Raw genomic sequence first — 16,405 nt, forward strand, 5'->3', positions numbered from 1 at the left:
ACAGAGGATGGACAAAAGCTGTGAGAACTACAGAGCAGTGCCTGAGTGATGCTAATGCCCTAAATTTTGACCACGTCTCTCAGTTATGTTGAAAGCCTGATCAAAGAGGGGAAATCGTTTTAAAAAGGAGACAGCAGGCCCAAAATGGAGTCACTTGTGCAAAATCCCCTGTCACCAAACCATGACTAATTATCTAACTTATTGCATTTTCCGCCCCCCAGGAATGTAACCTTTACCCAGTCAACCTGGAATTACCTGGTCAACTCTAGTGAGATGATCCAATCCGACAGGCCCTTCCGTTCCCCTTAAGGAAGGTGACCTTGCCTGAAACAATGCATTCTTTGCTAATAATTTCTTTTTTGCCCCCTTTCTGCCTTTAAAAACTGTTGCTTTTCTACAGGTAGCGGAACTCCTTTCTCTTGCTAGATAGGATGCTGCCTGACTAATGAAATTGTTGAATAAAGCCAATTTGATCTTTAAACTTGCTCAGTAGAATTTTTGTTGTTTAACAGTCTCATGCCTGTGCCTCGCAGTCGTGTCCTAACTGCTCCTCTCTTCCCCTCCCAGTCTAGCCCATAGCCACCTGGTTAGTTTTCTTGAAGCAATTCTAATCATGGTCCTCCCTTTCCCCACTGAATCAAAACTGTCAGTGCCTCTTAGCACTAGGGTGACCAGATGCTCTGGTTTGTCAGGGACAGTGTTCCTTTGTATCTGACCCAGCACAATGATTAATGGTGCCTCCTTTTATCCTCAAAAGTGTCCTCATTTAGGTGATAAAAATGACACGTTCATCTTGCTTATTACTATCTGAATGGAGCACAAACCCCTCACCTTCACAGACTGGCGTCAATCTTCCTTCTCAAATTTCCCCACCACTTTACACGGACTCCAATATAATGCCTTCCCAGTGGACTTCCACTTAACTTGATAAACACATTATAATCATCCCCGCTTCTAAGTATTTGCTCAACCTACATCTGCCTCCTTTCTGCCTAACCTGAAATCACTCTGCAAGAGCCCCTCCACTTGTCCCTCCAAGAAGACCTGGTTTAAGTTCCAGGATGAAGCCTCTTTAAGTGCTGATAAGGTCTTAGTCTAAATAAATCTCTTGTCAAGGGGTCATCTAGGCTTCGTCTGACCTTCCGATGTCTATATTTTCTGTGTATCCTGGGTTGGAGGACGATGAGCGGAGGAAGGTCAGGCACAGGGAGAGTACCACAGGCCACTGCAGTGGGTCATGGGAGAGACTCAGGTCAGGCCGAGGCTGGCCAGGAAAGGAATGGTGGTGAGGCCCCTGCTGAATAGGTGTCTGCAGTACTTGGGGTTTGGGAAACCTCTCTTGGGGAGCAGAATTAGAGGGATGGAAAGATTTTGTCTGGTCTTGTCAGTTTCACCCCGAATCACAGTGAAGACCAGCAGAGCCAAAAGGTCATTTCTCAGAAACACAATTCTCACCCCATAACCACACCTCTAACCCCTACTTCCCTCTTTCTCCCTCCCAGCTCAATATGGATTTCCCTACACACATACACACACACACACACACACACACACACACACACACACACAAAAGAAAAACAACTGCTGGCTACAATGAAAAATACTTTTTCTGTATTCCTGAAATAACATGTATTTCCATTTAACATTGTGAGTCACAGCTTTGGTTCAGAAGAGCAATCAATGTCTTCTTAAAAATACAAAACATTTTCGTATTGGTGATCCTTGCCAGGACCCTTATGAGATTCCAGGGATGTAAGGAGGAGAGGAATAACATGACTTATAAAATAAAAGCTGTTCCTTTTGGAATGAGGTTGGGATGATCTTAGCACACATTTTAGGGAGACCAGGGAAAATGAACCAAGCATTTCTCAGGTTCCGGTTTTGTTTCAAAAGGTGAGTATTTGTGGCTTTAAAGTTTGGGATTTTTGGTCCAAATACTTCATGGCTTCCTGGACCCACTTCTTCTGGGGATCAGCACAGATCTTCTTGGCCTGTTTGGTGCTGAAGCTGAGAGAGAGGGAAAGGAGTTAGAAGGATCTTCTTTGAAAATTGTTTCCATCTATCCCCAAACCTTCCAGGACCATCTGCTATGGGATAGAGGGGTTACCGTGGGAGTAGAGGAAAGATGGAACTCTAGGGGTTAGCGGATGCTCTTGATGGCTCAGTAAAGCCATTCTTGCTCTTAACCTGAAGGACTGGTATGCTCTGAACAAGCTTCCGAGCTGGAAGCTAGACTGAAAATTTCCTGTTGTGAAGATTCATGAATTAGATTAGAGAGATAGAACTCTCTGAGACTACAGCTCCAGGTAACTCTGATGTAGTTCTTGAACTCTGTCCCCCAGAAATGAAATTGAGTCTGGGAGAGGGTGAGCTTTGTCTACTTACATCACAGCTTTCTGGGGACATTTGCTGCCAGTGATTCTTCTGTAGCTCTGCAGTCGCTGGATAGAGATCTTCCTTTTGGCCATAGTAAAGCAACAGATGGTTGGGATAGAAGCTGAATTTGGGGGAGAAATGAATAGAAAGGGTGAACACTAATGCTATACAGATAATTTTTTAAAGCTTGACTTTGTAAGGAAGAAAATTTGAGAAGAGGCAAGGAAATGTCAGAAGTGTGGCAGGATCCACCTGCTTGACGGTCCTGTGCCTCTGCCTTTGATTTGGTGTCCCCAGCTGTACAGTGGAGACCCATCACTGTGGACAGGGATGTGGACAAAGCTTAGTCAGTAAGCTCCAGTTTTGTCTTTATGAAGAGCTGTGTCGCTATGTGATAGTCATAATACTCTTCACCAAATAGTCTCTATTCTTGGCTTTCTGGACACATGGTAGACTTGCATTTCTTGGCTGCTTTTTGTTGATCGAAACCATTAACTAATTTGACCAATAAGCAAGGAGACAAAGTGACAAGTGTCATTTGCAAGCCAGAGTTTGTAATTGCCAGTACAAGACCCTGGAGAGCTTTCTTTTCCTTTGTTACAGTAAGCAACAATGTTCCCAAGGGCCACTGCTCCATCAATCCAGAATCCTGAGTGTACAAAGCCCAAGTTCTAGCCAATACCTTATAGATATTTAGTATGAGTAAGAAATTAACCTTTGTTGCCTTAAACTACTGACAATTTAGGATTGTTTGTTACCACAGCATGCATTATCTTTTTCAGACTGACACATGCAGTAAATCTAAGTCATCAGAGGATAAAAACATGAGTTACATTACAAACATATAGATATATTTCTCCCAGACGAAGTCAAAACATGTCACCTCGAGAGATTCCCCTGGGACCTCATTCCCTTCCTCTAACCACTGTTTCTGAAATCTGCCTTGGAGTCCAGTAAAAATTTGGGATGTACAGTCAAAAGATTTTTTCACTTCCACCAGTGACAAAAATGCCCTCTGTGTCCACAGTAAGAGAGGGTCTTTTTTGTGTGTGTGTCCCCCATCCCCAGACATGCAAGGGCAGCGGGATCATGGACAGACACAACATCACTCTCAGTAGTGATGTCCGGAAAGAACATGGGGACTGGCCTTGGTGGCCCGGGTTTCTAGTTCTGGCTCTTCCTCTAATTGTGAGATCAGGGCTCTTCTTTCCACTTACGGGACCATATCCTCATCTTTACAATGGAAGGATTTGGAGCGGGCACCTGCAGATTCTTGCTGATCTGATAGTTCTGGTGGTGGTCAGCTTCCCCATAGAGAGATGGGGCTTACCTGGCAGAGCAAGCACCTGGGTGCTGAAGACCATTGCTGTGAGCAGGAGGCACAGGAGCACCGTCGAGACCTTCATGTTGGAGCGGGAGGTCGCCAGCTTCAGTGTGAGAGCTGGTGGTTTCTGGGTTTGTCTCAGCCTCTGCAACTCTGGCTGCTCTGCCTGCCTTTTAAAGATAGCTGCAGGGTGTGAGAGCTTCCAGGAAAAAGCCTTTGCCTGGCTTGGGTCATAAACATATGACAAATCAGCTCCTGTATTGCTGTTCCAGATCCCAGCAAGATAACGGAACCTAAGAGGCAAACTAGGGGGAGGGCACTTGACACATTTTTTATTCATCTTGTGTTTGTGGAGTGACTGAGCACAGATGGTAGCCTGAGAGGGTTATTTTTACAAACTCTGCTTTCTCTCAGATGAACCATCTGCAGTGAGAGAAAGAAGCAGGGAAACCAAGGGCATGAGGAGATGAGGAGATTCAAGAACCCTCCCTTGGTCTCTGGGTTCATGTGGTGGTCTTTAGGATTTTGGAGGCCAGAAAGGGGCCCCTCAAACTTTTGCTAGGCTCCCACCCAAATGCAGAGAGATCTCAGCAGCTCTGAACATTTCTGTGTCTCTGGGAACCCAGAAATCGTAGCACATGAGAACCTCACCCTCATAGTTGAATCTTCTGGTCATAGAATCTTAGTGCCCTGGGATTTTAGTGTCATAGGACATCAAAACTGAATAGTTCCATTGATCATGACTTCCTGTGCATTCTTTACTCAGCTTTATTGAGGAATATTTGACAAATTAAGATCATATGTATTTAAGGTGCATGGTGTGATGGTTTGATATTTACATGCATTGCTGAATGATGATTGCAATCAAGCTAACTCACACATCCATCACCTCTATCACCACACACAGTTACATTTTGGGGGGGGGGTGGTGAGAATTGTTAAGATCTACTCTCACAGCAGATTTCAAGTTTATAATATAGTACTGTTAACTAGAGTTACTTTGCTCTATGTTTGACCCCCCAGAACTCATTCATCTTATAACTGAAAGTTTGTACACTTTGACAAACATCTCCCAGAAACAGAAATCAAAGCCATAATGAGATATCACCCCACACCTGTTAGGATGGCTTTTATAAAAAAGACAAGGCATAATAAGTGTTGGCAAGGACGTGGAGAAGAGGAAACCCTCGTACACTGTTGGTGGGAGTGTAAATTGGTGCAGCCCTGATGGAAAATGGTATGGAGGGTCCTGTCCATTTCTAAACTATTTGCTTAGTTGCTGAAGCCTTTTTCCAAGTAGAATCAAATAGCCAAAGTCTGTTCATCAAATACACCATAGTGGATTGGGTCTGTTTGAATAGGTGGCCCCCATGCCCTCACACCCCAGAGATTCAAGGAACACATTTGGAAAACCACAGATCTAGTTCAGCCTTGCTCCCTGAGCACACAGTGCAGGCAAGATGCCTGATAGCTAAAAACATCAAAGAAAAAGAGGAGACCAGAACCCACATGTATCCTCTTTGTGCACAACACCAGACCCCACAGTAGGGGATGGTTCAAGGGAAGGTGGTCATTAATGGGCTTTTAATGAAATCCTTAATTAAAGTCTTTAATGGGGTCACATGGTGAATACAGAATTGAATACTGGTACGGAGGCACTGCAAGCTTGTTTCTGGGTTTTTCCTGTACACTCAAACATCAAATTGATTGATTGGTACAGTTGGCACAGAGAAGTGTGTTAAGAAGGACTTCAAGGTCTTACCTTGCATGAACAGAGGACAGTAATGTGGCTGACTGGTCATGGGCACAGGATTAAGAGAGTACCCTTGCCTACGTGTTCTCCAAGCTCCCATCTATAATAATTGGCCAGCAATTATCTACAAAGGGACCAAATAGTGACCAGAAACCCTGGATCTTCCTTGTTCTTTCCTACACAGCTCCAGATGAGGTGGTATAGTGTGGACTCTGGAATCAGGATCCTGAATTTGGATGATGGCTCTGCCACTAAGTAGCTTTGATACTGTGGACAACTTACTAACCACTCTCTGCTAGGTTAAGATATAGATAATAGTTATGACTGTCTCAGAGGATTGTTGTGTGAATTGAACGAGTGTCTCTCTATAAAGTGCTCCATTATACACATATATAGTGACTGGGTCACTATAGAAACTCAGTAAGTGGAAATTCACATTATAGTATTTGGAAATGGGGCTGATTTGGGGGTGGGGTGCAGAGGATGCTAGAAAAGGACTGAGTCTGGCCAGATGGCTTCCTCCGCACATTCTCCCCAATTTTCCCAACCATTTCCAAGTAAAGTTGTGTTATACTAGGGATGGTTTCTCAGAAATGCCTGAGCTGCACGCGTGGAGGGTGCGAGGTCTCAAATATAACAAGTTCGGAATGCGCTTGACGTGAAATGGTTGAATGATTATGTTCCCTTATTGGGAATAATTTCCTACCTCTGCTGGGTGTTTAGAAGGCCCTATTAGCAAGTGACTGTGCGTTTTTGTGCTTTTCTCCAAAGCTTTGGATTTAGTCTGGATCAGAGAAACCTCAGTGGGAATAAGTAAGCTAAATCTTTAAACACATTTGTTCAGCAGCTGTTCCGTGCAGAAGCCTCGCTGTCTCTGTCAAGCACGAGCAGCTTCCCGGGCTGCTTTGTTTCTCCTCCTTGGGAGTTTATCACTCAGGGGTGACCTGAGCTAGATCTACTATTTGCTTCCGGCCTGGTGTCTGATCAACGTGGGGCTAACATTCAGGAATGGCTCTAAGTAATGGGCAGGACATGAGTCCTCCACTGTGAAAGCAAAATCTTAGCTTCCTAAGTACTTTCCAAAGAATGATTAATCATCAGTGGACAAAGATACCAGGAATCAGGACTCTTGGTTTTGTTTTGCAACTCTGCTCCAGATTTCCCCTTGAAAGAAACATAAACATTCATTTTATTTCAAACCTTTCTTAAAAAAAAAGAAAGCAATAGAGACCTGAGGCTGGGGGACCAGTAGGAAAATCCCTAATGCAACGTGACGTGTTAGGCTCAATTGATTTTAGAACGTCTGTCTCTTGACTCCCTATCTTGTGAAAACTTCACCACGCTGAAGCCCTTGTGTAAAACAGGACCACATAGGGACTGCTGCCTCTGTTTCTCAAGGGTCACTGGGACCATGTCTGCAGTTTCTTGTTGCTTTTGGAGGAAAATTACACACCCCCCCAAATGTATGTTAGTATCAAACTTCAGGCATGCCTAGCAAATAGCAGTTTCTCAAAAACAGCGCTAACTTCTTTTTTTTTAAACATTGTTAAATTGAGTAATAGTAATTTTACAATGTTGTGTCAAATTCCAGTGTAGAGTACAATTTTTCAGTTATACATGAACGTACATATATTTATCGTCACATTTTTTTTCGCTGTGAGCTACCATAAGATCTTGTTTATATTTCCCTGTGCTGTACAGTATAATCTTGTTTATCTATTCTACAATTTTGAAATCCCAGTCTCTCTTCCCACGCCCCCGCCCCCTTGGCAACCACAAGTTTATATTCTGTCTGTGAGTCAATTTCTGTTTTGTATTTATGCTTTGTTTGTTTGTTTTTGTTTTTGTTTTTTTTTAGATTCCACATATGAGCAGTCTCATATGGTATTTTTCTTTTTCTGGCTTACTTCACTTAGAGTGACATTCTCCAGGAGCATCCATGCTGCTGCAAATGGCATTATGTTGTCGGTTTTTATGGCTGAGTAGTATTCCATTGTATAAATATACCACCACTTCTTTATCCAGTCATCTGTTGATGGACATTTAGGCTGTCTCCATGTCTTGGCTATTGTAAATAGTGCTGCTATGAACATTGGGGTGCAGGTGTCATCCTGAAGTAGGGTTCCTTCTGGATATATGCCCAAGAGTGGGATTCCTGGGTCATATGGTAAGTCTATTCCTAGTCTTTTGAGGAATCTCCATACTTTTCCACAGTGGCTGCACCAAACTGCATTCCCACCAGCAGTGTAGGAGGGTTCCCCTTTCTCCACAGCCTCTCCAGCATTTGTCATTTGTGGATTTTTGAATGATGGCCATTCTGACTGGTGTGAGGTGATACCTCATTGTAGTTTTGATTTGCATTTCTCTGATAATTAGTGATATTGAGCATTTTTTCATGTGCCTATTGATCATTTGTATGTCTTCCTTGGAGAATTGCTTGTTTAGGACTTCTGCCCATTTTTGGATTGGGTTGTTTGGTTGTTTCTTATTATGTCATATGAGCTGCTTATATATTCTGGAGATCAAGCCTTTGTCGGTTTCATTTGCAAAAAATTTCTCCCATTCTGTAGGTTGTCTTTTTGTTTTACTTATGGTTTCCTTTGCTGTGCAGAAGCTTGTAAGTTTCATTAGGTCCCATTTGTTTATTCTTGCTTTTATTTCTATTGCTTGAGTAGACTGTTCTAGGAGAACATTTTTGAGATGTATGTCAGATAATGTTTTGCCTATATTTTCTTCTAGGAGGTTTATTGTATCTTGTCTTATGTTTAAGTCTTTGATCCATTTTGAGTTTATTTTTGTGTATGGTGTAAGGGAGTGTTCTAACTTCATTGCTTTACATGCTGCTGTCCAGTTTTCCCAACACCATTTGCTGAAGAGACTGTCTTTATTCCATTGTATATTCTTGCCTCCTTTGTTGAAGATGAGTTGACCAAAAGTTTGTGGGTTCATTTCTGGGCTCTCTATTCTGTTCCATTGGTCTATATGTCTGTTTTTGTACCAATACCATGCTGTCTTGGTGACTGTAGCTCTATAGTATTGTCTGAAGTCTGGGAGAGTTATTCCTCTAGCCTCTTTCTTTGTCTTCAGTAATGCTTTGGCAATTCTAGGTCTTTGATGGTTCCATATAAATTTTATTATGATTTGTTCTAGTTCTGTGAAATATGTCCTGGGTAATTTGATAGGGATTGCATTAAATCTGTAGATTGCCTTGGGCAATTGATTTTTAACAACATTGATTCTTCCAATTTAGGAGCATGGGATATCTTTCCATTTTTAAAGTCTTCTTTAATTTCCTTCATCAATGGTTTATAGTTTTCTGTGTATAATTCTTTCACCTCCTTGGTTAGATTTATTCCTAGGTATTTTATTACTTTGGGTGCTATTTTAAAGGGGATTGTTTCTTTACTTTCTTTTTTTGTTGATTCATCGTTAGTGTAAAGAAATGCAACTGATTTTTGAACGTTAATCTTGTAACCTGCTACTTTGCTGAATTCTTCGATCAGCTCTAGTAGTTTTTGTGTGGACCTTTTAGGGTTTTCTATATATAGTAACATGTCGTCGGCATATAGTGACACTTTTACCTCTTCTTTTCCAATTTGGATCCCTTTTATTTCTCTCTCTTGCCTGATTGCTGTGGCTAGGACTTCCAAGACTGTGTTGAATAGGAGTGGTGATAGTGGGAATCCTTGTCTTGTCCCAGATTTTAGTGGGAAGCTTTTGAGTTTTTCACCGTCGAGTACTATGCTGGCTGTAGGTTTGTCATATATAGCTTTTATTATGTTGAGATATGTTCCCTCTATATCCACCTTGGTGAGAGTTTTTATCATAAATGGGTGTTGAGTTTTATCAAATGCTTTGTCTGCATCTATTGAGATGATCATGTGGTTTTTGTCCTTTCTCTTGTTGATGTGATGTATTACATTGATTTGTGTATGTTGAACCACCTTTGTGTCCCTGGGATGAACCCCACTTGATAATGATGTATAATCTTTTCTATGTGTTGTTGGATTCTATTTGCTAATATTTTGGTGAGGATTTTGGCATCTATGTTCATCAGTGATATTGGTCTATAATTCTCTTTTTTGGTAGTGTCTTTGCCTGGTTTTGGTATCAGGGTGGTGGTGGCTTCATAGAATGAGTTGGGGAGTATTCCCTCCTTTTCAATCTTCTGGAGTAGTTTGAGAAGGATTGGTATGAATTCTTCTTTGTATTTGGTAGAATTCCCCAGTGAAGCCGTCCGGTCTTGGACTTTTATTTGTAGGGAGGTTTTTTTATTGCTATTTCGATTTCATTTCTAGTGATTGGTTTGCTCAAGGGGTCAGTTTCTTCTTGATTCAGTCTTGGTGGACTGGATGTTTCCAGAAACTTGTCCATCTCCTCTAGGTTACCCAGTTTGGTTCCATATAGTTCTTCATAATATTCTCGTATGATATTCTGTATTTCTATTTTATTTGTTGTAATTTCTCCATTTTCCTTTCTTATTTTGCTAATTTGTGCTCTCTCTTTTTTATTCTTTGTGAGTTTGGCCAGAGGTTTGTCAATTTTATTTACTTTTTCAAAAAACTAGCTTTTGGTTTGATTGATTTTTTCAATTTTTTTTAATCTCTGTTTTATTTATTTCCTCCCTGATCTTTATAATTTCCTTCCTTCTGCTGCCTTTTGGGGTTTTTTGTTCTTCTTTTTCTAGTTCTTTTAGTTGGTGGGCTAAATTGTTTATTTGAGATTGTTCTTCTTTTTTGAGGAAGGCCTGTATCGCTATAAACTTCCCTCTTAGCACTGCCTTTGCTGTGTCCCATAAATTTTGTGTGGCTGTGCTTTCATTTTCATTTGTCTCAAGGTATTTTTTAATTTCAGCTTTGATTTCCCCATTGACCCATTGGTTTTTTTAATAGTATATTGTTTAATCTCCATGCTTTCCTTTTTTTCTCCTTTGTTCCTCTGTTGTTTATTTCTAGTTTCATGGCATTGTGGTCAGTAAAGATGCTTGAGATAATTTCTATCTTCTTAAAATTGTTGAGGCTCCTTTTGTGCCCAAGTACATGATCAATCCTAGAAAATGTTCCATGTGCACTTGAAAAGAATGTATATCCTATTTTGGGGGGGGGTGTAATGCTCTGAAAATATCCACCAAATCTAGTTTTTCTATTGTATTATTTATTTTCTCTGTTGCCTTGTTTATTTTCTGTCTGGAAGATCTGTCTAGTGATGTTAACGTGGTGTTAAAATCTCCAACTATGATTGTATTCCCATCAATATCCCCCTTTATCTCTGTTAGTAATTGTTTTATGTATTTAGGTGGTCCTATATTGGGTGCATATATATTTACGAGTGTAATATCCTCATCTTGTATCACGCCTTTAATCATTATAAAATGTCCTTCTTTATCTTTCTTTATGGTCTTTGTTTTAAAGTCTATTTTGTCTGAAATCAGTACTGCAACACCTGCTTTTTTGGCTTTTCCATTTGCATGGAATATCCTTTTCCATCCTTTTACTCTCAATCTATATGTATCCTTCTCCCTAAAGTGGGTCTCTTGTATGCAGCATATTGAAGATTCTTGCTTTATTATCCAGTCTGCCACTCTGTGTCTTTTGACTGGAGCATTAGTCCATTAACATTTACAGTAATTAATGATAGATGTGTGTTTATTGCCATTTTGAACTTATCTTTGCAGTTGATTTGGTATTTCTTCTTTGGTCCTTTCATCTTCCTTTTGTGGTTTGGTAATTTTCCTTTGTATTATCATGGATTTTATTTAGTTTTTGTGACTCCCTTGTAGGTTTTTGGCTTGTGGTTACCCTTTTCTGTAAGTCTATTAGCCCATTACTATATCTCAAACCCATCCTACAGAAAATAAAAAATTTTAAAAAGAAAGAAAAAAAGATACTCTATATTTTCTTGCTTCCTTCTCCCACTTTTAGTGATATAGATGTCTTCTTTTACAATTTCGTGTTTATTTTATTTGTAATTCATGAGTTATCACCTTTCCAGTTAAGAGTTTCTCATTTCTGTAGCATCCTGCTGCTTTTCTATTTGGAGTAGACCTTTCAATATTTCTTTTAGCATGGGTTTAGTTTTGCTAAACTCTTTTAGTTTTTGCTTATTTGTGAAATTCTTTATCTCTCCTTCTATCCTAAAGGATAGCCTTGCTGGATAAAGTATCCTAGGCTGCATCTTTTTTTTCATTCAGGACTTTGAATATATCTTGCCACTCCCTTCTGGCCTGTAGTGTTTGTGTAGAGAAATCAGCTGAGAGCCTTATGGGGGTTCCCTTGTAACTCACTCTTTGCTTTTCTCTTGCTGCCTTTAGGATCATTTCTTTATCCTTGGCTCTGGCCATCTTGATTATGATATGTTTTGGTATGGGTCTGTTTGGGTTCTTCTTGTTTGGGACCTTTTGAACTTCCTGTACTTGGATATCTGATTCCTTCTTTAAGTTTGGGAAGTTTTCAGTCATGATTTCTTCAAAAACCTTTTCAACCCCCTTTGATCTTTCTTCCCCTTCCAGAACCCCTATTATGCGAAGATTGGCATGCTTTGTATTATCCCATAGGTCCCTTATGTTGCTTTCATTTGTTTTTATTTGTTTATCTTGCAGTTGTTCTGATTGGGTGCTTTCTGTTGTCCTGTATTCTAGGTAACTAATTCATTCCTCTGCATTATCTAGTCTGCTTTGCACAGCCTTTAGATCCATTCTCGTATCAGCCAATGAGTTTACCAGTTCTACTTGGCTCTTCTTTATAGCTTTGATTTCATTTTGACATATTTTATATCTCTAAACACTATCTCTTTTAGTTCCTTCAATACTTTGATCACTCCTTTTTTGAAATCTTGATCTAGTAGGCTATCGATGTCTATTTCATTGATCATTCTTTCAGGGGATTTCTCTTGTTCTTTTAATTGGGAATGGTTTCTCTGCTTCTTCATCTTGCTCATATCTCTCTGGCACTGTGGCTTATGGAGTATCAGTTATCTATTGTGATCCTTAAAGGAGTTTATTTATTTATATATCTAATGCCTATGTAGAAATAAAACTTAAAAAATAAAAAAGGAGAGAGAATTTTAAAAGAAGGGAGAAAAATAGGTTTGAAAACAGTGTATAATCAATTATAGAAGAGCAATTTGAATCAGACTAGCATTCAAGTTGAGACATCTTTTTAAAAACCCTTTAAAAAAAGATAAAAAGATCAAAAAATGATATCTGAAACCTATTTATAATCAATAACAGGAGATCAAACCCAAAAGAAATGAAAATGAAATCAGGTGGATTTTTAAAAAAATAATAATATAACTACTTTAAAAGAAAAATTTAAAAGGAATTAAAACTAGAAGCATATACAATTGTTTAGAAAGTAGAAATTAAAAAGGTAATAGAAATAAACATAAAAAAAGATATGATAAAGAGAGAATTTTGAAAAAGGGGAGAAAAAAAAGGTTTGGAAACAGTGTATAATGAATAATTGAAGAGCAAGTTGAAGCAGAATAGCAATCAGGTTGAGACGTCGCTTAAAAACCTTTAAAAAAGGAGAAAAGAGGAAAAAAATATATTTGAAACCTGTGTATAATCAGTAACAGGAGATCAAAACCAAGACAGATAAAAATAACATGACATGGATCTTTCAAAATAATATTATTTTAAAAGAAAAATTTAAAAGGGATTAAAACTAGGAGGATATATAATTGTTTAAAAAGTAAAAATTAAAAAGGTAATAGAAAATACAACAGGTAAAAACAGATTTAAAAAAACGGGGGTGGGGGTGGTGTTCTCCTGGAGACCGTGTGCTCTTAATGAGAAGTCTTTCTGTCTTTGCCCTGTTTGGCGAACTCAGCTTGCTGTTTCCAGAGGCCCTCCGTTGGCGCCATGGTCTGTGCTGCTCCCAGTGCCTGTCGACAAGCAGATCACGCCCCCTCCCAGCACAGCGTTCCTGCCAGAAATGCGGGGGTGGGGGGGGCACCCGCTGTCTCCTGGCGCCGGTCGCTCTGCGCCGCCGCGCACTCCGCCCCGGGTCCGGGCTCTGCAGGCGGCCCAGGAAGACCGTGGATCGGCCCCGCCCCCTGCTCCGTGTCCAAACTCATCTCCTTGTTTGTCCTGGCGCCTGAACTTTGCGAGGCACCGGGGCGGAAGGATCCTATTTGACTCGGGCTGCAGACAAGTCACTGCCTGGCCTTTGAGGCTGCTGAGCCCCCAGGTGCGGATTCAGGTTTTGCCCCCACCGCAACCTGGGTGCCAAGCGCCGGAGGCTATGGCGGCAGCACCTGAGCCCCACCTCTCCTCACTGAAAACCTTCCGTGGGTTTTCAGAGATGGGGGTATGCACCCTTCCCCCTAGGGCACATCAGCCGTGCTGTTTTATGGAGGGCTTAGGTTGTTCTGCCCTGTGCACCCACTCATCCACGTTGCGCAGCACCCTGCAGTCCCCTGGGGCTGCCTCCGTGCAGCCGTCCCCATCCTCCGCCTGCCTCAGGCAGCCTGTCCTGGCCCCCAGCTCCCAGCTTAGGTCCCGGGCTGGGTGTCGCAGGGACCTTCTGTGCCCGTTTAACTTAGTTCTGTTGGTCAAGGGCTGCTCCGTACAGATCCGAGCCTCAGAGGCTCCCCCTCCATCCCACTGGCCTCTCCGTTGGAGAGGGGAGGCCCAGCGAACGAGTGCCAGCCCTTCTTTGCCACTCCCTCCCTGCGGGACCCGTCCTGCACTGTTTTGCCTTTTTGTCTTTCTTTTTTTCCTTTCTCCTACCAGATTTTTGGTGTCTTTGTCTTTTGAAGAGGACAGTGTTCTGTCAGAGTTCCGTAGGTGCTCTGGTTGGCTGAGTGGGTCCGTGGGTGTGAGTCTTGGTGTATTTGTGGGATAGGGTGAGCTACGAGCATCCTACTACTCCACCATCTTGGCCTTGTCCTCATATGGTGTTTTTCTTTCTCTTTCTGGCTTACTTCTTTTAGAATGACGTTCTCCAGGAACATCCATGTTGCTGCAAATGGCATTATGTTGTCAGTTTTTATGGCTGAATAGTATTCCATTGTATAAATATACCACATCTTCTTTACCCAGTCATATAAAACAACGCTAACTTCTGTAATCAACACTGCTGTGGTATTATGTCATTTCATGTGGGTTGACTCATTGACTTTCTCTCAAGAAACCTACAAATTAGGTATTTTACATCCTTTTTAAAATGAGAAAACAAAAGCTTAGGGAATTTAAGTGGTTTCTGTGAAATGCTTTATAAAAGTGAAGCCTGCTTCTCAAAGAGTTGCCCTGAAAAAGAAAAAAAAAAAACCCTTTTATTTAAAAAACTCATTGTTACATTAGCTAATATAATCCCCTTGGAGCAATCAGCTTTAAACTCTTGTACAAAGGATAAAACTGAGGCACAGAGTGCTGAAAGTGTTTCCCTGATCCATTGGTCACAGTAAACTAGCATGGTAAAACTAACAACAATAACCATGAAAATCACAGTGGCTTACTGCAACAGATATTTATTTTCTGTTTATGTCACCATCTGATAGCAATCAGGTTGCTTTGCCAAGGGCACTCTCTTCTGAAGAGTGACTCGGAGATCCAGCTTGCTTGTCAATTATAGCCACTATCTGAAACGTGTGGCCCCCAAGTTCACTGAGGCAAGGGGAGAGAGGCTTGATAGATTGTGTAGGATGTTTTAAAGAACCAGGCATGGAAGCATCTCACACCACATCTATCTACATCTTATTGGCCTTCGTTCATCCTATGACTAGTCTCAGTGCAAAGGAGGCTGGGAAATGAAGAGGAGCACGTGACTTTTGGTGAGAACTGATAGTTTTCTGTCATAGTTTATCCTTTGCTCACTTCTCAACATAGGTTAACACAATGAACCTACTCCCAAAGTCCTCTCCATATCTCAACCTAAATGTCCAGGATGTCTGGACGGCAGGCAGTCCCTTCTGTCAGGTGAGGATATGGATCTGCTCTGTCCAGTGACCTGTGAACTAGAAAGACAAACTCTTTGCACCTTACGCAATATATCAGGCTGCTTATAGTCAACACGCTCAGTCATGGCAGGGAAGATGGTAGACACCAGTGTCCAGTGCTCTGCGTTGTAAAAGCCCCTCACCCTTGATGAGGCTGGATTCTGCAATCTGGTAAGCTCTTTTGTCTTTCCAGTCCTGGCTCCTGATTGCCCTTGTGAGGCCCCTCCTTTGACATTATTCTCCTTGGCCACCTTTGACATGGGTGTGGAGGTGCTGACAAAAACAATCAATAAACAATCAATGATAAAAATAGACAAGGGTTTTATTTGAGCCAAACTGAGGACTAGCCTGGAAGCCTACTTCCCTGATTACTCTGAGAAACTGCTTGGGAGAAGCATGGTTTCCAGCACAGTTTTATATCTTGTCAGGACAAAGAAAATTAAATCAGGGATATATTTCTTCAAGCTTTAAACACACCCACACACCCACACATCAGCACGTACGCGGCAAGTCAGCATGGCCTTGGCACCTGCGAAAGGAGTCTTATCACCAAAGGGGGATCAGCATTGGTGCCCCAGGAAGAGGGGGCATTTAATCTTTATTTTTAACATGGACATTCTTTACTTCTGGTCAATGTGCCCTTTTTAAAAATAAATTAAAGCAGATGGACAGTATATGTTTAACAGGCCACAAACAGGCTATTTTAGTTAGCATAAAATTCAAGTTAACTCATATATAAGCTAGAATAACCTCTCCATACCTCAGTATGTAAACATTCCTTGTATTAGAGGAGAGACATGTTCTTCCAGGATCTCTGCAGCCTTCGAAGAATGCTTGCTGTGCGGCAGGCCTTGGTCTTTGTTTTCATTCTGAAAAGTCAGTGGCTTCTCTCTCTCTCTCTCTCTCTTTTTTTTTTTTTTTTTCAGTCCAGGCTCCTTCATTCATGGTTTTAATGTCAATATAGTATATTTCTTTTGATGACCTAACATGCTTCTGTTATGTTTCCACCCAGT

General features: G+C 41.1%; 1 protein-coding gene and 1 long non-coding RNA gene across 6 annotated transcripts in view; one reads left to right on the forward strand and one right to left on the reverse strand.

The window, feature by feature from the left end:
* LOC123612954 (uncharacterized) overlaps positions 1–16,405 on the forward strand; it is a 131,925-nt gene that overhangs the window by 23,430 nt on the left and 92,090 nt on the right. The gene's annotated exons all lie outside the window — the stretch shown is intronic.
* Positions 1,590–3,941, reverse strand: LOC105081290 (eotaxin). The gene is made up of 3 exons (XM_010970436.3): positions 3,707–3,941; positions 2,386–2,497; positions 1,590–2,007 (listed from the first exon to the last, which is right to left on the reverse strand). The coding sequence occupies exons 1-3, from the start codon at positions 3,780–3,782 to the stop codon at positions 1,887–1,889; spliced, it is 309 nt and encodes a 102-aa protein (XP_010968738.1). The 5' UTR covers positions 3,783–3,941; the 3' UTR covers positions 1,590–1,886.

The sequence above is a fragment of the Camelus bactrianus genome, chromosome 16, assembly GCF_048773025.1.
Source record: "Camelus bactrianus isolate YW-2024 breed Bactrian camel chromosome 16, ASM4877302v1, whole genome shotgun sequence".
NCBI classification, from domain to species: Eukaryota; Metazoa; Chordata; class Mammalia; order Artiodactyla; family Camelidae; genus Camelus; species Camelus bactrianus.

Excerpts from the sequence above, each read along its gene's own strand:
- LOC105081290 (XM_010970436.3), bottom strand. The coding sequence starts at position 3,782 with ATGAAGGTCTCGACGGTGCTCCTGTGCCTCCTGCTCACAGCAATGGTC. Across the intron at positions 2,498-3,706 it reads CCAGGTGCTTGCTCTGCCAG|CTTCTATCCCAACCATCTGT; the intron begins GTAAGCCCCATC and ends CCCCAAATTCAG. Across the intron at positions 2,008-2,385 it reads TGTCCCCAGAAAGCTGTGAT|CTTCAGCACCAAACAGGCCA; the intron begins GTAAGTAGACAA and ends CCTCTCTCTCAG.